The 25,147-nt window shown below is 59.8% G+C and overlaps 1 protein-coding gene across 8 annotated transcripts in view; it reads right to left on the reverse strand.

Annotated features, from left to right (window-relative positions):
- Positions 1-25,147, reverse strand: part of ANO1 (anoctamin 1) — a 155,508-nt gene that overhangs the window by 57,498 nt on the left and 72,863 nt on the right. For all 8 annotated transcript variants that reach the window (XM_047775029.1, XM_047775032.1, XM_047775028.1 and 5 more), the window contains exons 3-7: positions 18,701-19,033; positions 6,294-6,392; positions 5,396-5,547; positions 3,909-3,963; positions 500-551 (exon numbers count right to left, since the gene is read on the reverse strand). In XM_047775029.1, the coding sequence (XP_047630985.1) occupies positions 500-551; positions 3,909-3,963; positions 5,396-5,547; positions 6,294-6,392; positions 18,701-19,033 (691 nt within the window). The remainder of the gene's footprint in view (positions 1-499; positions 552-3,908; positions 3,964-5,395; positions 5,548-6,293; positions 6,393-18,700; positions 19,034-25,147) is intronic.

Here is a 25,147-nt window from a genome sequence, read left to right on the forward strand (position 1 = left end):
CTGACGCCCTCACTCACGCTGACGCCCGTACCCACGCTGACGCCCGTACCCACGCTGACGCCCTCACCCACGCTGACGCCCGTACCCACGCTGACGCCCGTACCCACGCTGACGCCCGTACCCACGCTGACGCCCTCACCCACGCTGACGCCCTCACTCACGCTGACGCCCTCACCCACGCTGACGCCCGTACCCACGCTGACGCCCTCACCCACGCTGACGCCCGTACCCACGCTGACGCCCTCACCCACGCTGACGCCCGTACCCACGCTGACGCCCGTACCCACGCTGACGCCCTCACCCACGCTGACGCCCGTACCCACGCTGACGCCCTCACTCACGCTGACGCCCGTACCCACGCTGACGCCCGTACCCACGCTGACGCCCTCACCCACGCTGACGCCCGTACCCACGCTGACGCCCGTACCCACGCTGACGCCCTCACTCACGCTGACGCCCTCACCCACGCTGACGCCCGTACCCACGCTGACGCCCTCACCCATGCTGTACTTGGCCTTGGTACATGTCGTCCTCTTCAGAATCTCGTACACCTGTTGTGGAGACAAGGCGGGGCCACGCTTACTCCAGGTGGCGGGTGGGGGTCTCTGGGAAGGGAGGTGGCGACCGTCACCGCGCCGGCCTCCCCCCCTCCCCCAAGGACAGGGTCAGGACTGATGCTCTTGGGGACGAGGAGGTCACCTCCAAGGGGACCCGGGGGTACGGGGGCCCGGGCACAGTGGTGCAGGGTTTCTGCCCCTTTGGGCTGAGACGTGGGTTGGAACTCAGAGGCGCCAGGGCCCAGCCGACAGGACCACTCCCGGGTTCTGGAATGTTCTAGATCCTGCTGTGCGGCACTGGGAACCATATCTAGTCACTTACGATGGAGCATGGTAATGTGAGAAAAAAGAATGTATACATGTACGTGTGACTGGGTCACTGTGCTGTACAGGAGAAAACTGACAGAACACTGTATTAAACTGGCTATAATGGAAACAAGTGAAAATCATTAAAACAATAGAAAAAAGGGGAAAAAAAAAAAGAACGTTCTAGAAACCTGTGCCCCCTTTACTAACAAAACCCTCCACTTTGCCGTCTCAGGAGCCCTGGCTTGGGGGTCTGCCTGCCTGGGTCAGTCCTTGTAGCCACGTGGTCTTGGGCAAACTACCTTGTGTCCTATGCCTCAGTTTCCCCATGTGCAAAATGGGATGGAAAGACTCGGCCCTCACCACAGACACGTGGGTCAGAGAGCTCCAATACCCTCCCACCCCTTAGACCCTGCACGCTCCTGCCGTCCAGCACCCTGGGCCCTGGCGCCCTTGGGGCCCCTCTCCTCAGCTCCGTGCGCCCAGCTCTTCCCCAGAATCCTGGCCTCCTGGCTGCCCCTCTTACCCACCAACCCTCTCCTGAGCCCACAGGGTCTTCACCTTGGCAGCTCCTTTTGCCAGAAGTGCTTGCCCCTGGAGAGGTAAATGGCTGCATGGCCACTGTGACAAACAGGCCACTGAGCAGCTACCGATCCTGTCTGCCTTCCAGCGGTGCTCTCCTGACTTGTATGCCCTCACACCTGCCGTGCTATAAATGGGCCTGACTCTTCTCCCCTCCTGACCACATCCTAAACCTTGCTCCACAACCATCTATGGCTCCCTAGTGCCTACAGGCTGAAAGTCTGAGTCTCAAGACAAGCACCTCAGGCCCTTCCCATGGTTTCCTGCTAGTTCTGACTCTGACCTGTGGACACAGGGCTCCCCCGATGCAGGGGGCTTAGGAGGGGCTGTCACATTTCTGTCTACAATGACCCTGCAGCTCCAAGACCATGGAGCCTGACTAACCAAGGACAAAGTTTTGCATCCCCAAAGAGTTTGTCTGGGGAGTTGGTGGTTTACAAGCTGGCCTTCGGGGTCTCTGGGAGAGGGTGCTTCCCTCCAGAGGTAACTGGAGTCACGGACTGGCCCTGGGGTCAAGGATGAGCTCAATTTCACTTAATTTTTTTATTAAAAAAATTTTGGGGCGAGTTCCCTTTGTGGCTCAGTGGTTAGCAAACCTGACTAGGATCCATGAGGATGAGGGTTCAATCCTTGGCCTTGCTCAGTGGGTTAAGGATCCGGCATTGCTGTGAGCTGTGGTGTAGGTTGCAGACGTGGCTTGGATCCTGCATTTCTTTGGCTGTGGTGCAGGCCGGCAGCTGTAGCTCTGATTGGACCCCTAGCCTGGGAACTTCCAAATTTTTTTTTTTTTTTTTTTGCTGTACTAGCAGCATGTGGAGGTTCCCAGACCAGGGATCCAACCAGACCTACAGCAGTGACAACGCCAGGGTCCTTAACCTGCTGAGCCACCAGGGAACTCCTAAAGCAGATTCATCATGGGATGGGGCGTAGAGCTTCCATTCACAGATGCCTCCCAGCTCCAGGCCACCTTCCTGACAGCAAGGGTGCACCCTGCCCTGTGCTTCCAGGAGCATCTTGGCAGCCCCAGATCAGGTGAAAGCCTGGGCACACACACCTATGGGGACACAGCACGTGCCTCAGTTTCCAATTCTCCCCCACCCCAAGGGGACAACAAGTGAAACTATTCAGGTCACTGTCAGGTTCTCCCAGGTGGCCGGCATCTGAGGGGACAAGTTACCTCCCCCAGACACATGTCAGCCCCAAGCTACACTGGCCGCGGATGTGTTTGCAAACATGAATTCCTTGTAGGGTTTTTGTTTGTTTGTTTGTTTTTTGCTTTTTAGGGCCACACCCTCGGCATATGGAGGTTCCCTAGGCTGTGGGTCTAATTGAAGCTACAGGTGCCTGCCTACACCAGAGCCACAGCAATGCCAGATCTGAGCCGTATCTGTGACCCACACCACAGCTCATGGTGAGGCCGGATCCTTAACCCGCTGAGCGAGGCCAGGGATGGAACCTGCAACCTCATCGTTCCTAGTCGGATTTGTTTCCACTGTGCCATGACGGGAACGCCACTTATTGTTTGTTATAAGCAGATGGCATTGCAAAATTCATCAGTAACACAGTCAATCATAAAAAACGCAGCGGTGGCTGTGCTCCCGGCGCTATGTCCAGGTTGCCCTCGGTGGGGGGGCCCATGGCTGCCCTTTGAGCAGGAAGCTTCCTCATCCCGTTTGGGCGTCACCAGGCTGGGAGGGACGCAGGGCAGATGGGACCTGGATGTGCCTGTCCAGGCAGTGGTCTGAGCCCCCCACGCCAAGCGGCCTGCACCACTGTCCCCGGCCTGGCTGCCCTCCAGTCTCAGGGTGTGGCCGTGAGGGGCAGTTGTCTGCTCAGGGTCAAGCAGCCAGCTTTTCCCCGCCCGGCCCCTCTCCTGGCCAGGCTGGGCTTTCTGGGCGGGGAAGAAAGAGGACCCGCAGCTTGGCTGTGAGGCTACCTCTTGTTTAGATAGATTTTGTTGGGTCCCAAGCCACGCACGGCCCTGCTTGGCTGGCGGACGAGTTGGCGGATGATGAATAAACATTTGACCAATACCTGGAGCAGGGCAGGGTGGCCTGCTCAGATTTCAAACCACAGTTTGCTCGCCTGGCCCAAGCCTGGAAATCGACCCCAGCCCTCACACCTTTGCCTGCTAGATGGCTCCATCCCTCCTGCTGGGCCTGCCTGCTTGGCAACCTCCAGCCAGATAGGAACGTACAAATTCCACGAAGCCCAAGTGGCAAGGGGGCTGAGGGGTGTGTTGGGACCATCGGAGATGCGGGACCCTGTGCAAATAACCCGAGAGGCCTGGGATCCTCTGCCTCTTCCCGCCTGCTCCACCCGGCCATCCCCTGGGCCCCTCGCAGCCCGCGGTTTTATTATCCTAATTATTTCAGGCGCAGACAATTAGAGCTGAGCCGAAATGAAATTATCGCCCGTGTCCCCGGGGCCCCCGGCGCCCCCCCACGCATGAGCCACACTTACGATTGTGCTCCGGGTTTTGCTGTCGAAAAAGGAATCCTTGTCCGACAGGTCAAATCTGTGGAAATATCGGGAAGAGACAGAGTCAGCTCACTGGACCTGGCTTCCCTGAATTCCAAGGCCCTGGGCTCCCCGGCCCTTGTTAGCGGCGATCGTGAAAGTGGCGAAGCTTGGTTCGCGTGCCAGGCGTGACTGGACCCTGGCATTTGGAACGGCGTCCCCTCACCCCTCGGGGAGGCTGGGAGACCCACACGGGTGGGAAGTGACCCCAGCAGCGGGTGTGCCAGACCCCCCCCCCGCCCCCGATGACGCCCTCCATGGGCAGAGACCTTAGTCTCTGCTTCAGCCCGGCTGGGGCGGGGGTCCCACCATCAGACCCTCCCAATACTTAAAACAGTCTCCCTATAATTTCCAAATGGCCCCCGTCTCGAGGTCCTGGGCCACACAGAGATGCCCTTCGGCTTCCGGAGAGCAGGGGGATGCGTCTGGAATGCTTCACTCACCCCCCCCCCCCAAAACCCTCAGGGTAGAGCTGGGGTGGAGACTCGGGCCGGGCTGGGGTGGGCCAGGCCTGGCAGGGCACGGGTGCTGAGGGGGTCGGCCTGGACAGAGCGAGGGGGCCAGCACCTTGGGGGCCGTGGGGCTGGTGGGAGGGGATGGGCCGGGGCCACTTCCTTCTCCCTGTTTCTTACCCCTAGAAGGATCGGGAAGCACAGCCAGGGACACGCGGCCCCTGCCCTGTGACTAACACGCTGGCCGGGGCAGAAGCCCCGGTTCCCAGCCGAGGCACAGCTCTTCGCGGCCCTTGGGACTGGGGGTGTCCAGGAGCCCCCCTTCCCCAGAGCACGTCATCCAGGCCCCGCAGGTTCCCAGAGTCCAGGCTTCCTCCTCCCAGCCCTGCCCAGTGAGACTCACGGAGGCCTTGCAGCCGCCACAGACCCAGGTGGCTACGCCCGCTGCCCCTCGGGAGCAGGGAAGGAGGGAAGCTTCTAGAACACGTGCAGCCCTGCCAGGCAACCCGGCTGGCTGCAAGTCCCTGGGGCCTCGGGACTCCAGCTGGGGCTGCGCTTGGGCTCCTGGCTCCCAGAGCTTGGCAGCCTCCAGGAGGCAGGGACCAGAACCCTCTTGGGATACGGTCCCCAAGAGGGACAGAGCTGGGCTGGGAGGATGCTGAGACTGCTGCCCTGGGGCTTCAATCCCACGCCACGCCTGCCCGCACCGGAGCCCGTGCTGGCTTTCCCAAGTGGCACCCAGCAGGATGAGACTTGTCCCCTTAACTCCTCAGTTTACAGCGACCTTGGACATTTTCCCCGGGGTCTCTCCTGGGGGCTCAAGAACCACAAGCTCCCCTGTGAACATGCCCTGGGGGCTGCAACTCCCTCTGCTCCGGGGATGGAAAGGGTTACGTCCCCACCCTGCCTTCCTCCCATCACCACACAGCCGCCCCTCCCTCCCCCGGGACGGTGGGCACGGAGGGTGTCCCCACTTACAGGTGCTGCTTCTCCCGGGAGAAGGGATAGGAGAGCCTCTTGGTGGTCTGGGGCCTGTGCTCCGCCACCTTGGGCTGGATGGGGTCCGTGATCTTCTGGAGTACAGAGTTGATCTTTTTCAGGAGGCCCCGCGTCTCGTTGATGTGATACAGCTGCAGACGGGACGGGAAGGGGTGTGCTCGTCACGTGCCGAGCCCTGGCCCCGGGGGGCTGTGCCGAGCTGCTCAGGGCACCATCCCGCCCCTCGGAGATGGCCCAGCCTGGGCACAGGGGGCGGGATGGGCCAGGATGCTCCCCCCACGCCCGGGTTTCCAGATGGCCCTGAAAGCTCAGGGTTTCGGGAGCTCCCAGCCAAGAGGGCAATTACGGTACATTCCAAAGCACTTCCCCAAACTTCACTTTTGTTTAAAAAGAGGGAATCCAAAGGATTCCGGTGGATTTGAGAGGCCGGGAGCTGACTTGCTCCCAAGAACAGCTTCGCCGTTCCTGCTTTCCTCTCCACCCACAAAAGTAAACCCTGACGCCTCGCTAAGCTCCTCGGACACGCTCCCAGCCTGGAGTTTTCCGAGACGAAGAAGAAAATCCCCAGCAAGCTGGGAAATGTGATGAAAACGAGTCTGATGAATTAGCCAAGATACCGAAAGCATGAAGCCCCAGAAGCCTGTGTTTGTGTTTCTGAGAAGTTCCTGGGCCCCTCTGCCCGGACCATCTCTGCCAGGCTGGGTTACACTTTCTGCCCTCAGGACACCGGAGCCCTCCCTCCTTCTGGGGTGGGGTGGGGTGGCCAAAGCCCCCTGCGCTTTTCACAACAGCACAGACTCTCCTGACCACGTCTGCCTGCCGGGGGTCCCCGAGACCCGGACACAGAGAGCGTCTGGCCTAGAGACCCCCCACCAACCTTCTTTGTCGGCATCTTCAGTTTCAAAAACTCAGCCTCTCTGCACAGCACGTTCCAGGGCGCGTGGATTTTCACGAACCCCACGCCGTGAATTTTCGTCTAGGAAAGAGGGAGAGGTTGGCAATCAGCGTGGCCAGATATTTGGGGCTCGGAAAACCCTTTTCACCTCGGGGGCAACTCGTTTACTGGGCAGCGGCTGGCAGGGCGGCCTCGTCCTACCAGTTGTAAGATTAAGTTTTGAAAACCTAGTGAACAGCACTGTGGCCGCACTTAGCGGTACGGTGTTGTGTACCTGACAGCTGTTGAGTGATCTTAAGTGTTCTCCACACAAACACACACACACACACACACACACAGTTAACTGTGTGAGGTGACGGCACGTGAATTCTCTCCATCTCGGTCACCCTTCCACAGCGTCCGTGTGCATCAAGTCATCGGGGTGCAGGGTGACAGGTATATGCACAGTTACATTTGTTGATTACTCCTCAAGAAAGCTGGGGGTGGGAAGTCAGAGCCTGGCATCTTACAGCTGGCAGGTGTAGGAGCCTGGGTTCAAACGCAGGCTGTGCTGTCCAGAGCCCACACTCTTAGTCGTGGGTGAGACTGACAGGTCCCCAACAACCCTCTATTTTTCTACTGGATCCCCTTTCGTGTTTACGAACACTCTCAATGCAGCACTAACACATCACATCTAACAGATAGAGACATGGTGCCCATAGGCCATGGAGTATTACTCAGCCCTGAAAAAGAATGAAATAATGCCATTTGCAGCAACATGGGTGGACCTGGAAATGATCATGCCAAATGAAGGAAGACAAATATGATAAGAGCTCACCAATATGTGGAGTCTAATAAAAAATGCTGCAAAAGAACTTCTTGACAAAACAGTAAGACAAAGATTTCACAACCAAACTGATGGCTCCCAAAGGGGAAATGCCGGGGAGGGGGGGCTACATTAGGAGGCCGGGGTTAACATGTATTAAGTAACAAGGACCTCCTGCCTCGCACAGGAGGATCTACTTGATGTGTGTAATAGTCTATAGGGGAAAAGAATCTGAAAAGGAGTGGATATAATGCCTGTGTAGAAGCGATTCGCTTTTCTACACACCTGAAACGAACACGACATTAAGTCAGCTCTCCTCTCCAATTAAAACCCAAACACGTCCCATCTAAGGCACAGGGAACACCAGGAGACTCCCCAGGCACCCCAAGATAACTGGGGTGCCCCATAGCAACGAAAAGCAAAGAACCACACGTTCCCTTGAGACGAGCTGCCCCATGACAGGGGGGTCCCAGGTCCGCCAGGCTTCTCAAGCGGGCCCCCAGGCTGAGGCCCCACGTGGCCTCTCCACAATGCCGGGGTCCTGGTGGGAAGGAGCCAGGCCACAGAAGGGCAGGTGTGTGGCCCGCACTCGGGACTCAGGGCGGGGCCGACGCGGGCCTGCGCTGGGCTCTGGGCCCCATGTCCCACTGCCAGCCTCAGAGCGGGCACAGCCCACGGGCTCCCTGCAGGTTTCTGCAAAAAGCAACAGAACCAAAGTCATGCAGGGATGATTCTCAAGAAAAAACCCTCTGCGCGCCAAACACACTCACCCAGAGCCAGCCTCGACCCCCCCGGGAGAGGTGGGGCTCCTGGCCGTCCAAGGGGAAGGGGCCCCCCCAGAAGCCGAGCTCCACTTGGGGTTCCTTCTTCACCTTGAGAGAAGGGCTTCACCTGCTGGGTGAACCCAGGCTCACCTCCAACCATGGACGCTGAAACCGAGGACCCCACGACGGAGGAGCCAGCCTCTCCCCAGGGCCTCGGGGTCACCTCACAGGCCTCGCCTGTGCCGCCCCTAGCAGGTGGGCGACTGGAGCCTCCCAGCTCGCTGGCCCTGCTGCCCACAATGGGGCAGTGCAGGAGCTTCACGTGTCCTGAGTGAGCAGATGGGGCCAGAGCCATGATGGCCACGGGGGGACGTCGAGGAGGCCGACACCCAGCGGGTGGCTCTTACGTGCCAGTCACCACTGCAGGCATTCATGCCTGTGGACTCATTTAATCTTGTGACAAGCCCGGTGGGGCCGGCGGGGTCCTGCCATTGTCCCCACCTCGGAGCCGAGGGGCACACACGATACAAGTTCACCATAGGGTCCTGGGGCAGCTGCAGCCAGTGACCACGGACTGGGCGGCCCTAACAACACAGGATGCCTGTAAAGACGCATCACGGAGCCAGACGTCTGAGGTCCGGGTGCCCAGGGGCCGAGCTCCCTCCGGAGGCCCCCTCTCGCCTTGTCGCCCCCAGGCCTTCCTGTGGGTGCGGCCCCATCACCCCAACCCCCACCTCCATCCACACGTGCCTGCTCTCCTCTGAGCCTGTGTTTCCAACCTCCCTTTTTCTCTTCCAAGGACACCTGTCACTGGGTCGAGGGCTCACATGAATCCAGATCGGTAACTTACAGCTGCCGAGACCCTTCTGCTGAATAAGGTCACTTTGCAGGGTCCGAGGTTCAGCTTTTGGAACTGCCATTCAGCCCACGATACCTGTCATGAAGCACCCAGTCAGAGGCCCAGGGGGCTTGGAGGCGGAGCTGACTGAGGGGCTGGAAGCTTTGAAGGAGCAGCGCTCCAGGAGCCACGACCCAAGCCTGCTTCAAGGAGACCGCCAGGCCCAGGGTGCTCGGGCAGAGAGGCCAGGTGGGCAAGGCTCGGAGGTGTGCAGGCTGGCGTGGGCCAGCCCGTGGGGAGCCTGGAGCCTGGCATGACAGCTGGGGGAGGCAGTGCTTGGGCTCTCGGGGACAAGCACATCCCAGCAAGGACTAAAGGAGCAGTCCTGGGGGCTCTGACAAAGGGAGCCCAGATCTTCCCAGGGCAGGAAGAGGAGCAAGTCGAGTGGGCACCCGGGGAAGCCATGGCTTGGGTGGCCTGCGTGGCAGTCCTGGCCCACCCGGTGTTATCTCTAGCAAGTGACTCCACCTCTCCGAGCCCCTTTTGCTCATCTGCAAATCTTTGCAGCACAAGACTTGCTTCACAGGCAGGGGAGTCCCCGGCCCTCTGAGCACCCCCTGCCCAGCCCCGTGCCTGGTGAGAGGGCTCAGGACAATGCGGGGCTGTGCCTTGTCTCTGGGGCCACGGGATGGCTGAGACGCCTTTGGCCAAGAAGCTTGAAGCCGCCTCCCCAGCCCCAGGAAGCCCTGGGGACACCGAGACCCAAGAGGTGGCAGTGTCCCCAGCGCTGGTGACTCACGGGTGTGGGGCCGACCTTGTGGGGCACCACGACAGGACCATGGACGGCCCCGTGCGCAAGCCTCGTCTTTCCTGTTACAGCCCAGGTTTATTTCTGTGCACTCGGCTCACCCCAAAGTGCGTGCAAAGACCCAAAACATCTGCCCCCGAGTCCGTGGAGACGTCTCTTGATGGTGGGCAAGGACCGGTGCCGGGGGCAGCTTCCCTGGGAAACACATCCCGCTGTTTACGGGAGCAACGAGGTCCGTCCCCGGGAGACATCTGGGAGGACTGGGGAGAGGGGTCGTGGGACCAGCTGGACAAGGACACACATGCGGATGTTTTAAACCTTGGTGCCCAGCCCGACAGCAGCGCGCTCCCAGCGGGAAGAACCCGGGAGAGGCTGGGCCCCTCCCCCAGCCAGAAGCCCCACAGCAATGGGTTCAGTCCCAGCTGCATTTTCCTTTTATTTTTTTAGGGCTGCCCCCATGGCATATGGAGGTTCCCAGGCTAGGGATCCAATCGGAGCTTCAGCTGCCGGCCTATGCCACAGCCACAGCAACACAGGATCCGAGCTGCGTCTGCGACCTACACCCCAGCTCACGGCCACGCCGGATCCTTAACCCACTGAGCAAGGCCAGGGATCGAACCCGCATCCTCATGGATACTAGTGGGGTTCTTAACCTGCTGAGCCATGACGGGAACGCCTGCCTTTTCCTTGCAGAGGGAAGAAGAACACCACAAATGAAACGAGTAAAAGTGTCCCCACAGGGGATTGCTGCTGGTCCAGGATGCCAAGGGCCCTCTCTGTCCCCACGACCGCCCGAACCCACTGGTTCTCATCACGGCCACGCCCCCTTGGCTGAAGCACGGGCTCAGAGACAGCTGGAAGGTTGGCATCGGCAAGGCCTGGCAGGCTGTCCCTGGATGCCCTCGGCCCCCCAGGCAGCGTGTCTCCCCAGCCCACCCTGACTCCCGAGTTCCTCTTCACCGAATCTGGGAATTAGGGGCCCTGAGTGCTGAGGCCTGAGGGCGGTGGGGCCATAAGGAGGGCCCCCCAACAGCACCTCTCTGCGTGTGCCTCTCTGCCCCGGCTCTCGAGCAGAAGGGAGCCACAGAGCACGTTCTGCACGGCAGAGATGCCAAGGTTCCCGGGCACTGCCAGGCAGGGGAAGCCAGGAGCCCTTGTGGGAGGCACAGGCCGGACCCCTGACCACCAGGGGACCTGGGCAGCTTCGCTTTCTCTCTGCCCCAGTAAGGACACTACCCCTGGAGGGCCTCACACCCAGGGCTGCCCTCCGGGAGGGTTCCTATTCTCTACCTTGACTAAGTTTGGCCCGGTCGGTCCCTTAGGACTGGGCACATTTTTGGTGGCACTGGCACCTGCCTGCTCTTCCTGCAGGCTCTGGCATCCCACACGGACACGAGCTGGGCGGAGCTGGGCGGAGCCGTCCGTCTGACCAACCGGCCTCCCCGGGAGGGAGGGAGCTCCGCACACAGAGCAGGAGCTTGAAGAGAGCGGCTGAGTGAGCCATGGGGGGGAGGGCAGCCACTGCCAAGCACCTACTGTGTGCCAGCCGAGGACCTGCCCTCGGTCCTCTCCCCAGCTTCTGGCTGGTATCCTTGTGTCCACTTTAATACAGGTGGACAAGGGTGCGGGCTGGGGGTCTCCCCAGGGCTGACCCTGACCCGCTCGTGCCCACCAACCACCCGGACAGCTCCCCAACAGGATGGGAATGCATCAGGCGTGGGTCTGCGGGAAGGGCCACCTGCTAGCTGGCATTTCCCACGCCGTGGGTCCTGCTGAGCACATCTGCACTGCCCGGTTGCTGGGGCTCGGTCATGTGGTACGCCGGCACAGCCATGCTTTCCACATCTTCCTGGACTGGGACCCTCGACTCACCTGCAGTGAGCCAGGACCCAGTCTCCACAGAAAGCGGGGATGCAGGACTTGGTGGGGGGCCGTTTTAGCCCCAGTCCTTGGAGCAGGGTCTGGCCCCCAAGGCCTGGCTTTTTTTTTTCTTTTTGATGGTTACACCTGCAGCACATGGCAGTTCCTGGGCTAGGGGTCAAATCTGTGTTGTAGCTGCGCGCCTAGGCCACAGCCACAGCCACACTGGATCCGAGGCGCATCTGTGACCCGCCTGCAACAATGCTGGATCCTTAACCCACTGAGCGAGGCCAGGGATCAAACTCATGTCCTCCTAGAGACGATATCAGTCCTTAACCCACTGAGCCACAAGGGGAGCTCCCGGCCTGGCTTGTTGAAGGAATACATGACAGATATTCACTCATGGTCCTGCTTCTAGGACGAGCGGGAAGATTGCTCAGATCCACCCTCCCACACTAGACTGAAAAATAAATAAATAGAATAAATGTTAACGCCTTCAAGCTGCTGAAGAGCCAAGCAAGCCCAGAGGAGCAACTAAGACCGGGCCGTCCAAGGGCTTCTGCCCGCGCAGACACTGGGGCCAAGGTGAGGGGGAGAGGCTTCTGCCCCAGGCCTGCCCAAGATGGGGAGTCTAACAGAAGACCCCTCCCTGGCACTGGACCCCCGAGAGAGGACACTTTCAAGGGACCCAGAAAGAAACCCCCTCCTCCAACCCTGGGAATCGCCAGGAAGCTGGTTCTGCGTCTGAGCAGGAGAAGGCGGTGAGGACCAGCTCAAGGAGTCCTGGTCCCAAAGGCCGCGGCCCCAGTGGGTCCGGGCGCCTCGGCCCATGACCTTGGCTCAAGGTGGTTCCAGCTATAATGCCCTCAGATGTGTGATGAATGCAAGTGCCAAGCCTTTCTGGACAAAAGCAGCTTCCTCCTGGCTTGCCCCACCCCCCCTCCAGGGGCCCCATACGGGGCGGGCCCGTGGGCCAGAGCACCAAGCCCACGGGGGGGGCAGGAGACAGTTGCAGGAGGACCCGCCGAAGGGACCCCTCAGCCCCGGGATTCTGAGGGATGGGATGGACCGTGAGTCAGCCACGCTCACCTCGTGTAGGGAAAGAAACGTCAAGGCAGAAAGGTTCTGCAAAGGACAGGAAACTATTAAAAAACGACAGAGCCAACTTGGAAAAGAACCAAACAGAACTTCCAGAAATAAAAAAAGGTCAGGACGAGACCTGAAAATTCAACAGACATGTTTGTGCTTCGTCTCCAAGGTGGGCTCTCCGTGGGCGCAGGGCAGAGGGGGCCGGCCAGATGCGTGCTCCCTGCTCGCCAGGCAGAAAAGCCCACCCTGACCAGCAGCGGCAGTCTTGGCCAAGTTCCACGGTGTAAATACTCCCGGCGTGGGCTATTTCAAGCTACCAAAGGGTTAACACCCAGCTGGCAGAATTCCTGATGGGCCAGAAAGAGCTGACTCTGGCACACCACGGGCCTAGAGACACAGGAGGACGTCAGAACTGCAGCCAGAGTGGCACAGACTTCAGCCCGGCAACCTGGCACCTGGGCAGGGCTGTCCTTGGGGGACTTTAAAGATATAACTTGAAAAAAGATCTCCATAATTCACTTGATAAGACGTGTGCTTCCACAAAACCAAGCCAGGCCCAAAGGAAGTTGGGTGGGTGTACACAAGCCTCAGCACTTAAGGCTCACGCCAAAGAAATGAATATGTAATGGTGGAATTATGAATGCAAAAATGATAACTTCCGGTCTAGACTAGAGGCCCCAAACATCCCACTGCAGGAGAGGCCCATGGCAGAGGTGCTAAGCCTGGGGGTGGGGGTGCTGAAGACCACACGGTTCAGGGCAAAGAGCATGACATTAGGAGCCAGGACCCATGTTCAGAGGCCTCATCCTCACCGCCTGACCGTGAGCTCGTCCTGAAGCTCAGCGTGGAAGCAGCGCCATCCGCCTACAGTCACCTCCTCACCTGCATCTCCGAAGCTACATCCACAGAGATGGGAAACGCCGCAAGAGGCTCACGCCAGCTCGGGGCAGGAATGCCGAGAAACGAGCGCCCGCCAGCCCGGGGCGCAGAGGGGCGCCCCGGAGAGCAGCATGAAAGCAAACTGACTTTACAGGGCTCGAGCGTCTGTGGCCTTCGCAAAGCCAGGTCAGGTTCAACTTCGGGGCAGTGCAGGCCTCGGTCACCCGCAGCACCCGGCCGGGATTTTAGCGTGTGGCCTTCTCGGCAATGACCAATGGACATAAATTACGTCCAGGCTTTGAGGCTGGACTTGAAAAATGCTGATGAGTTTCAGTTGCAAGGAGGCGTGTTGGCCGCAGGCTGCTCTGGGTTTAATGGGAACCCTGGATGCTGACCCCGCCGCCAATGGGCGTGGTGGGGGAGGCGCTCCTTGCAGGAAGGCCGGGGCCGCCTGCCTCGAGGGCCCTGGCTTCCTCCTTTCCCACTATGAGTGCTGTTCCAGGGGCTCAGATATGACATCCCTCTTGGACCTTCGTGTGTGACACTAACTTTGGGGACCGTCAACTTTGGGGACAGGCGCCAGGCCCCGTCTTGAGCCCCAGGGCCCCCTTTGTGCAGGCTGCTGGGGAGGGGGAGGCAGTTTGCACACTGGGTTTGTCTGAGCTTACGGTGTCTGGGCGGGGGGTGGGCCATGGGGGACCCCTGGTCACAGCCTGCTGGCCAGGCTCAGCCTCCCTTGGTCCTACCTGTAAGGGTTATGGCTGCTTTCTTCCAGAACCATCAACCCCCTTTCCAGGGGCGCTTGCCCTGGGGCACCCAGGGTGGGGGTCTCTATACAGGGCTACCTCTGGGGGGCTGAACAGGGGATCAGGGGCTTGTGTGGACGTTGGGGGGCCCTTTCCTGGGGATGTTTCCGACAGCTCATGGAGAAACAGGCCTGCAGGCTCGTGATACCTCCAAGTATGGTCCTGGGTCAGCAGCCTTCGATGGCCGGGGGGCAGGAGTGGGGCCCACGCAGGCCTGCTGAGTCAGAGTCCCCCTTGACAGGACCCCAAGGTGGAGGGTGGATCCTGTACACGTCCTGGGCCCTGCACCAAGGCAGCCAAGCCCAGGCTTGGTCCCTAGACCACCTGCCCTGCCCCGTCCTCTAACCGTGCACCAGGCCTCCCCACTCACGGCTGGTAACTCTAGGGGCCCTGCGTGAGCCACCCCGCTCCCTGTGCAGCGTCTCTGCTTCTGGGGGGGTGGGTGAATGGTGCCCTCAAAGGAGACATCCATACCCTGACTCCTCGTGTCTGTGCATGCGACTTCATCTGGGAAAAGGGTCTTGGCAGAGGACATCCAGACAAGGTTACCCTGGATGGGGGCGGGCCTGAAACAGGAGGCTGGGGTCCTCACAAGAGGAGGACAGACGCGCAGAGGAGGAGGCCACGTGAAGCCGAGGCAGAGGCTGGCGCGACGCTGCTACACCAAGGAACACCTGCAGCCCCCAGACCCAGAAGAGGCAGGAGGGCCCTTCCCTGGAGCTTAGGGCGGGAGCCCAGCCCTGCCCACACCTTGTCTTTGGACTTCTGGCCTCCGGAACCAAGGAGAATCAATCTGTATTGTTTTAGCCACCACCCCCCTCCGCCACCAGTTTGTGGTCATTTGTCCACACAGCCCCAGGACACTCGCTGTACTGTGTCCCTAAGAACCGCCCCCACTGCACCCCCGGCTGGGCCGGTCCTCCACTGGCCATCACGGGATAAGTCTTCATAACAATCAACCTCCTGACTCGGGAGAAAGGCTCGCACCGCACACGGGGGGCCCGGCCATGTGGGGCTGGCGGTCCACGGCCCAGGAGCCGCACAGCCTCAACCACCACCAGTTCCCAGGGGAGCCAAGGCAGGTCACACACTCTGCGCCATGGGTACCTCCTGGTCACAGCCGGGCCAGCAGACAGCTCAGGAGGGGCTCCCGCGCGCTCAGGAGCCTTGTTTATCTGTCACCCCTTCTCTCACTCCTGCTTTCCCTCCTGCCCCCTGTCCAGCCTTTACAGCAGGCTCAGGGCTGGCCTCCGAGGATGCTGGTATGTCTGGGGACATTTTTGGCTGCACGCAGGGACGCTGCAAAATCTCAAAAGCCAGCAGTGCCGAGGGTGAGAAACCCCCGCTTTAGCAACGATTCTTCATCTCTTGGGGGGGGGGGCGCGGTCCCTAAGTGTCTGAGCATCTGATGGCTCCCGTGGAATTTTTTCTCCCCGGGAAAGTGCACTTACAGCCCAATTTTGCTTCAAATTGGGTACCACTCTGCAAGCTATCTCGTTCCCTGAACTGCAAACCCTTTCACTCCCTGTAACAGGAGTGCACCCGGGAAACGAGACATCCCCTGGGCGCCTCTTCCCTGAAAGCGGCTCTCTGGTAACCCCGTGGGCTGGGGCCCCCACACGCCCTGGGCTGCACATGCCCAGCTGGGCTCTGAACAGATTCTGGCCTCAGGTGAGCTGGGAAAAGTAACGGGCTACAGCGGACGGAGTTCCTTCCAACAGCCTCGAGCCTGGTTCAAGCCAGAGGGAAGGTGGACACTGCAGGACCCCGGGGAAACTCGGTCTGATTTGCTAGACTCCGGCAGGAAGGTGGTTCGCACACAGTTTCAGCCGCTCTGGAACCCCGAACTGTCTAGTGTACACCACTAGACAGTAATAGCTTCATTTATAAAAGGATGCGACCAACCCCTGGAAAGCCTTTGGAAGCTATAGAGCCAAAACACCTGCACATTTTGAGCGACTGTGATTTGTGATTTGTCATGTAGTTTCCGTCTCTGTCCCCCGGTCCTGGCACAGATCTCCTAAACCCCTAGGAATCCCCTCAGTGAGAGCAATAAAGGAATGAAAGAGGTGACTTTGGGAAAGGACCCCCTTTCCAAAGGATGGGGGCTGGTTGCTAGCGGAACCAACCACGTGATTAGAGGGCTGGAACTTCTGGTCCCTCCCCACACGTCTGGGCAGGGGAGAAGGACTGAGGGTTGCACCGGTCACCAATGGCTAGTGATTAAACCCCTACCTGTGAGGTCTGAAGAGACCTACAGATGCACAGTCTCCACATCAAGATATGGGGCAGGACACCAGCTAGCGCTGGAGAACTGCCGGGCCGGGGGCGGGGGGCGGGGGGCGGGGGGCGAAGGGGAAACAAGCCACACACGTTGGAACGGGGTACAGACCCTGCTTCACTTCCTAGGACAACTCGATCTGTTTTTTGGTGACAGCTACAGTGTCTTCCTATTTGCTTTTTTTTTTTTTTTGCTTTTTAGGGCCACACCCGTGGCATATGGAGGTTCCCAGGCTAGGGGTCGAATCAGAACTACAGCTGTCGGCCTACACCACAGTCACGGCAACCCGGGATCCGAGCCACCTCTATGGTCTATACCACAGCTCACGGCAATGCTGGATCCTTAACCCACTGAGCGAGACCAGGGATCGAACCCACATCCTCATGGATCCTAGTCGGGTTCGCCTCCGCCGCGCCACGATGGGAACGCCTATTTGCCTTTTATTTCCAAGTCACGATGTTGTTTGAAAAGCTGTGTGTGGCGTAGTATTTAACGGGACTTGGAAAAGCTCTTTTCTCTCTCTCGTTGGTGAGCAGTCTTCTCCCGCGTCCGTAGGAGCCAAAACAGAACTGAGCGCTCACGTCGGCCAATGAGAGCTTCCCGAGGGCCAGACCCAGAGCGAAGCCCCGGAAGGTAACCCAGCTGCTGTTCCCTCTGAGCTGTGGGGAGACTGGGGCAGGGATCCGGCCGGAGGGGGGGGGGTGCTGTGACCAGACCTCAGGGTGTGTGTGGGGGTGCCTTTGTTTAAAGTAGTTAGAAATCTCTCGGGGAACCAAGAAGTGACAAACAATAACACAGAGCCCGGAGCCCAGGACCACAGCTCCCGGGAGAGGCCTCCGCTGCCCAGCCTCCCCCCAGCCTCTCCTGCCTCTGGTGGAGCCATCTGTTCCTCCAGTTCTGAACGACTCGCACAAGTCAGGCCGGCACAGTAGCGGTATTGTTCCGACAAAAAGCCGCGGGGCTGGCCGGGCGGGATGGGGAAAATGGGCGAGGTGACGGCTCCCTTCCGAGTGGCCCCAGCTCAGGTCTAGGACGCAGGGAGACAGAGAGCTCCCAGGGACGACGGCCCACACCTGGCCCCAGCGGCTGCCCTCAGAGCCAGGGAGACAGGCGCTCGGCACCCTTGTCGGGATCAAACCGGGTCATCACACGTTTTTAAGGCCCTGCAAACCCTGGAGATTCCAACAGGAACGGGTCACAGGGCAGAACTCCCGCCACCTGCCAGGGAGCCAAGGCCACGAGGGTGAATGCTCCCCAGAGGGATGGACCCTGCTGAGCTCAAGGTCCCTGGAGCACCAGGTCAAGGCAGAGCGAGGCCGGCTGAGCCTGTCTGCTGGCAGGGAAAGGGACGCCTACCTGTGTTCACACTGGCTCCCTGACTGACTAGCTTCCTGGTCCACGTGCCCCCAGGCCTCGTCCCTGGACCCCAAGCTCTCACGCTTAAGCTCACGGCGGTTCTCATGGATCAAATAGCAAACTGATCCCTTCGATTTCAAACACTGGGCCCCGGAATCAACCTGCTGACAACCTTTTCTGCTCCTCGCGTGTTGCAGAGACATTTGGTGATTCTTGGTTAATCTGCACGGCGACCGTCAGTGGCTTAGGGGCCCGACCGCGCCCCTATGTTCACGGAAGGAGGGCCCCCACCCCACCGCGCACAGAGAGGTTAAGGAGTCGGCGGGGGAGCATCAGCAAACCTGCTGAGAAGTTGAGGGGGGTCAACCCGCCGACCCCACGGCCGCCAAGGTCACTTTGCTGCACACGGCCGTGCCTTCTGCCACCGGGGCAGCCAGCAGGTCCGGCGAGCCGCCTTTCACGCTCCCCAGACCCCTTGCCCCCAGGAAGATGCTCAGGCTTTGCAGAGGAGAGGCGCCCCGGAACCAGTGTTACGGTCACAGCATTTCGGGGCGCCCGGGCCCCCGGGGATCAACCAGCCCCATCTCCTCATTTGACAGATTGGGAAACGGAGGCCCTGAGAAGCCAAGGAGAACTGTGTCCTCCATCTCACGCTGGACCCATCTTCCTGGGGGCGGAACTGGCCAGAGCAGGAAAGGCCTTGACCCTGCAGGTCACTGCTGAGAAGGCCAGCCCCTCCCTGGGGCAGATGTGGGGCGGGGGCGGGGGGGGGGGGCGGCGGCGCAGGTTGGGAGTCCCCACACTTAACCAGAAGGCATCTGCATGGACCCCTTCCGAAGAACAGGCGACAGCAGAAGGACCTCCCCGGCCCCGGCCCTCCCGCCCGCGAGCCCTGATAGTTACGTCCTCGTCCCGCTCCAGCTCCAGGCCGGCCTCCACCAGGTTGCCCTCGTACTCCTCCCGGCGGAAGCGCTTGTCATCCTCGTGGTAGTCGAGTGGGGGCTCGGGCTCGCCCGCCCCCACGGGGCCCGCCTTCCCCGGCAGGGGCTGGTCCTGCCTGCTGCTGCCGACGGCCGGGCCGGCGTCGCCGTGCTGTGCCCTCCGGGCGGGCGTCCTGCTGCCCGAGGCCCTCTTGTGATGGTACACCAGGATGTAGTCCACCTTGCGCCGGCCGTCCCTGAAGTACAGGCCGTGCTTGCACTCGGCGTCGGGGTCCACAGACAAGGAGTTCAGCAGCTGCGGGAGGAGGGGAGAGAGAAACCCTCCATCAAGGGCTCCGTGAGGGGCCCTCCCAGGGGAGCGGGTCTCCAGGGCGACGGCTCCGCCCACGGGCTCCCCCCTGGGCAGAGTAGGTGCTGCCCTGGGGGCCGAGATGGCAGAGGACACCGCAGAAGGCCCTGCCTTCAGGGAGCAGGACACTGCCACTCATCACACAGGACGATGCCAAGCTGGACGCTCACCAGCGAAGGCTGGCTCTGTGGGGCGAGCAGGCTGCAGGAACAGGGCGTGACGTCGGCAAAGCACCCCCACCCCCCCCCGACCGCGAGGGACCGCTCTTCACACAGGCCGACCGGGTCCTGGGTGGAGCAGAGCTGAGCTCAGACTCTGTGCCTCTGCAAACCTCCACCTCTGATGGCCAGCGAGCCTGGCGAGGTCGTGTCAAGGCGGCTGCGGGCCCGTCACGGCCCTTGCCTGGCCCGGTTCCTGGTGCTCATGCGGGAGGCCAGGCAGCCCCTGTTCGTCAGGGTTCTCCCCAAAGCAGACCCTGGGCTGAGTGATCGGGTTCAGCAGTTTGTCTGGGGGGTGGAATCAGGGCCCAGAGTGAGGTGGGGGCCGGAGAGGGAAGGCAGGGGCCGATTCGGCAGGACGCAGAGCGGGTCGCTGCATAGACAGCCCTGCCTCGATTTCATCATCTGCCTGAAGGACTCCAGAGGCCAGTGAGACAGGAGGGTGGGGCAGAGGCTCCAAAGTCCAGGCCTCGACGAGGACCTGCCAGTACAGCACAGAGAGCTCTACCCAATAGTCGGTGATGCTCTATATGGGAAAAGAATCTGCAAAAGAATGGATGTGTGTACACGTGTAACCGAATCCCTCTGTCGTACGGCGGAATTTATCACAACAGCGGAAATCAGCCTTACTTCAATAAAACTTACACAAATGAAAAAAATACTAAAAATAAATAAGTAAATAAACAAAATTTAGCAGAGTTCCCCTGCGGTGCAGTGGGTCAAAGATTTGGCTTTGTCACTGTAGCAGCTCAAGTAATTGCCACGGCATGGGTTCCATCCTTGGCCTGTGAACTTCTACATGCCACAGGTATGGCCAAAAAAGAAAGAAATAAAAATAAAACTTGAAAAAAAAAAGTCCAGGGCGTTCCCATCATGGCTCAGCAGTAACGAACCCAACTAGTATCCATGAGGAATCAGGTTCCATCCCTTGCCCTGCTCAGGGGTTAAGGATCCGGTGTTGCCATGAGCTATGGTGTAGGTGTCAGACACGGCTCAGATCCTGCATTGCTGTGAGCTGTGGTGTAGGCTGGCAGCTGCAGCTTGGATTCAACCTCCAGCCTGGGAACTTCCATATACTGCGAGTAGGGCCCTAAAAAAGACCAAAAAAAAAAAAAGGCCAGGGAGTTTCCTTGTAGCTCAGCTGGTCAAGAACCTGACATGGTGTCTGTGAGGATGTGGGTTCGATCCCTGGCCTCACTCAGGTTAAGGATCCCGTGTTGTTGCGGCTGTGGGGTAGGCTGGCAGTTGCAGCTCCGATTTGACCCCTAGCCTGCAACTTCCATATGCCGCAGAGGCGGCCCTAAAAAAACAAAACAAAAAAAAATAGGCCTCCACACAGGTGCCATGGAGCACAGCTTCTGCTAAAGCCCCACCGCACTTTCTGGACCTCGCGTGGGATTTGGCTGGTTTTTGAGGGCAGTTCATCAGCAACTGTCTTGGAAAATAAGGGAAAATAAACATTATCATATGCTGGGAGTAGCAACTCCACAGTGTTCACTCTGCAGAGCTGCACCAGGGCGGGCGGGGCTGGGGGCCTGGGAGGGGGGCGGGCAGCGGGTGAGAAGAGAGGCCCTGCCCAGTCCAGGATAGAGTCCATGGCCCAGCCTGGCATCTTTGGTGGGCTGTGCTGCGGGAGGCAGCAAAAAGTTGTTTATTTCAATGTGTCCCGGGGGGGAGAAGCCGAGGCCCCATGAGGTGAGGGTGCCGAGGTGACAAGGAGGGCAGGCTGAGCCCAGCCCTGAATGCCATCTGCACACCTCGGGCGCCCCCGTCGACAGTAACGGGGCTGGGAGTGACCATCTCAGCAGGGGGCATGTCCTGGCACAGTGTCCCTGCATAGGGCCACTATAACCAGGGCTATTTGACCCGGAGGAAGCTGAGTCCTGGGAGTGGAGGGGGGCGCAGTAGCTAGGCCCATGCTTCCTGGCTGACCCCCAGGGGCCTGCTCCAGCCTTGGTGCCAAAACGACGCTGTTAGGGAGTCGCGGCTGCACAGCTGAGGCTCGCCGCTCCTGGACCTCAGGTGAGGTCAGGGTGGAGGGGGGCTTTGGGCAACGCGAGGCCTCGGGTGAGTCCAGGTGTGGGCCCTTTCTGCGATGCGTCCTGGGGGGTCCTCTACCTGCTTTGGGCCTCAGGTGCTACCTCTGTAAAGCAGGTGGATAATAGAAGCTGCTCCCACTGGCAGCCAGGAGGACTAATCGAGCCATCCTGTCCGCCTGCCCTCAATCCCCACGCCAACAGCGGGCGCTCATCCTCCCGGAAGTCTCAGGAAAGGCAGAGACTGCAGAGTCGCGGTGAGCTGGAGGCTGAAGATGGTTCTTGTCCTTGCAGGGGAGCGGACGGAAAAGCCAGGCCTGAGGGCGGCCCGGAGAAGGGGTCAGTGCTGGGGGGTGAAGCTGCCATCAGGCCGGACAAGAGCATGGAAGGCGGTCAGCAGGACACGCGGGCTCCGGGTGGGCTGGGCGAGGCAGTACACTGCACACGGCCAGCATCCTGGGCACTCCAGGCTCTCAGCATCTCCCCAAGGGGCTCATCTCTCTCTTCCAAATGGGGAACTCGGCTCTTCCGAGCTGAGCTAGAGGCCATGTACAGCTCCCGAGGGCTGGACTGGTCATCCTCGTCTCCCGCCCGCACCCCCCCCCCCCCCGCCGACTAGAAACAGGCCCTCCCAACCCCATCCCGCACTCGGGGCCTTTGCACGTGCGGTGCTCCCTTCCCGAACGCCCCCCCTGCCTCCCTGCCCTTTGTCGTTCTCCCTCGCTTCCCCGCTCCAGACCCAGCCCCTGCCCTGCATGACCTGAGGTCCTGGCCTCTCCAGCCCGTGCGGATCTCACGTGCTGGGTTGGCCTCGGAGCCGTCCACGCACAAGCTCTTAACTCACCGGGCCCCTCAGCTGGCCGCAGGACATGAGGCCGGCCAGGGACACTTCCATCCAGAACCTGCTGCACCCACAGCGGGCTCAGCCCCTGGTGCGGGCCCTGCAAATGCTCGGGGCTGGAATAATGGCTAAGTCTGAGCCGAAGCGGACCAACAGGGAAGGGAAGGAAATGGAACGTGACCCCATCAAGTCAGAGAGCAGGGAGAGCAAGACCGGGAGAGGACTCCCCGCCAACGTGAGAGACAGGAAGAGGTTACCAGGTTCAAAGGCCTGGCAGTCAGTCTAGGCAGCATGGTAACACCCCCTAAACACCTCCTGGTGTTGGAGTGGGGAGCGGCAGCAGCCTGGCAAGAGTGGGTGTCCTCTGCCTGGTCTGAAGATCAGCTTTGCCACTTCCGGCTGTGTCACCCCAGGCCCTCGGGCTCAGCTCGTTTTCCCTGCAGATCCCTCTTTGCAGAAGGAAGGCCAGAGGGGACAAGAAGACCCCCTCATCTGATATGACTTCCCTCAAAGGGGGGCTGGGAGGGTGAAACATGTTAGTATCTGCAAAGGGTCTGTAACAGAGCCTGGAATATGCTGAAGCCGCCACAGAAGTTTGCTCTCATGGGGAACTGAGGCACAAACAAAGAACCAGGGGAGGCCAGGGAAAAATAACCCCGCGGTCAAAGTGGACCCCAAGTGAAAGATGGTGGCAGTGCCAAATGGATTTTAAAGTCACAAAAGGGAGGTGGTGGCACAGCCGGGTCCAGCAGGAGGCAGCACCAAGCAGCGAGGTGGGAGTTCCCAGATCCTCTGCCCAGGCCTGGCCCTGTCACCTGTCGTATGACATTATTGGCTAATAATGGCTAATTACAGCTGCTCTGTTTGCACCTGGGCTTTATAAACTGGGGCCATCCTACCTGAGTAAGGGTGAGGGGTGAGCAACCTCTAAAACAGCAAGTGCAGGCGGCTCTCTCTGCATAGGCTGGGAGGTCCCCAGGGTCTGGAGAGCAGTTCTGGGTTTAGAGGGAGCCGGGGAGGCAGAGACGCAGCAAGGACCACAGAGGCTGCCATGGGGGCCATGTGACTCTATGGAGCTGGCCCACGGAACCATTGGACGGCACAAAAAGGCCAGGATTTAACTTGCAGCGGGAGAGACGTGGCTTAGCCTGAATGCATAACGTCCCAGTTCAAAGGCTTGGGAAGGCATCAGAATGTCCCTTCTGTCCTTCAGGAAGGGACAGGCGACCCCTTGGCACACCTTTGCTCAGGGTGAGGGATTTCTCATTCAGCTTTTTTTTTTTTAAATTGCATCTGTGGCATGTGGAAGTTCCCGGACCAGGGATCAAACCCGTGCCCCAGCAGTGACCCAAGCCACAGCAGTGCCCACACCAGATCCTCAACCCCCTAGGCCACCAGGGAACTCCTTGTTCATCTTTTTAATGGTCGGTCTGGAACGTATGGTTCTAGAAAGAAGGCCTGCGTGTGTGAAGGAATGACAGAGGCGTGGGTTTGGCATGCTGCCACTGGGAGGGTCACCAGGTCGAGGATATCGACGCTGAGACCCAGCCAGGCCGGCACTCAAACACCACACTCCCCAACTCTCAGCCTCGGTTCTTCCACCTGTGAGACGGAGACAAAAACATCTCCTCCACCTGGGTCGCAGGATTCCTGTGAGCACCAATTATGGTGGGGGAAGAACTGAATGCATTTTGAAGATGAAAATGAGCTGCCCCACGGAAGGCAGAAAGGTGGCTCCCTTGGGTGACGTGGGAAGATGGCAGGGGATATGCTGCCAACGTGTGATTACCGGGCAAATTCCATAATCGATAAATAGATCATCTCCAGTAGCAGGTAAAGAGGACGTGCTCTTATCCTGCAGGCAGGCAGATGCCAGTATCAGGTGTCTGCCTCTGGGTGTCTGGGCTTGTAGGGACGTGGATCCAGGGCCACCGTCAGCCACCAGGTTGAAGGGAGAAACTAGAAACACGCAAAGACTCACACAAAGAAAACTTACAGAAACAGACTGCACCCACCCTGGGCTCTAGCGCTTGAGTCATTTCTTAAACTTCTTTTTACAGAAACAAGGGAATGACTTTTACCCCTGAACGTGGGATTGCACCCGGGAAGGACAGAAGCAGGAGAGGCACAGAGGCAGGGCTGGAAAAACCCGCAGCCTGCATGGGAGGGGTTTATTCTGACGGCCAATTTAAGTGACGCTGGCACCTCACCTACGGGACGTCTATCTGGAACCGGATAAGAATTTTCTGAAGTGCAGTCCACGCCCTCTGGCTTTGGCCTGCACAGAGCCGCCTTCCCTGGGTGACTCAAGGTAATGACTGAGCAACAATGATTGGCTTAAGCTGGGCCGGGGATGCCCTCCGAGGCTTTCCCGGCACACTGCCTGCCCTACATGGGCAGGCCCCCAGCTCCCGGAGCTGCTGCTGCCAGCCCGTCTATGACCATTTCTCCGGTGCGACACTACTCAGCAACCTCCTTCCTGCCGCCAGGGACCCTGAGGCACAGCCCCCTGAGCCCGTGATACCCGAAGCCTGCTGTGTGCAAAAAGCAGAATCGCTCGTCTCATCTGGGCTTGTCCACTTGTTTCTGGACCGTGAGGCGCTCGGATGAAGGGCCAAGCTCCCTCTTTGGTCCTCTCCAGGGTTTAGGGGAGCAGAGAGTTTCTGGAACAGGACTGGCAGTGGGTCCCTAAACTAAAACTCCAGGGCCCAAGGGCCATTTGCGAAGGGCTCTGTCTCTTTCACAACCCAGGCAGGCATCCTCGCGTTGCATCGGGGCTACCTCTGGAATGCTCGTTGCTCTCTGCTTCCTCTGCTGCCCCCACTCTCTCCTGCCTCCTACCTGGCCTCCCCTCCACCCTCCCCAACCCCGCCGGGTCTTCAAATCTGCCATTTCTTTGTGTGAAACGCCCCACCCTAGCCCTTAGAGGTATAACTAGCTCCATTTCCTCCAGAAAGTGCATCCT

The sequence above is a fragment of the Phacochoerus africanus genome, chromosome 4, assembly GCF_016906955.1.
Source record: "Phacochoerus africanus isolate WHEZ1 chromosome 4, ROS_Pafr_v1, whole genome shotgun sequence".
NCBI lineage: Eukaryota > Metazoa > Chordata > Mammalia > Artiodactyla > Suidae > Phacochoerus > Phacochoerus africanus.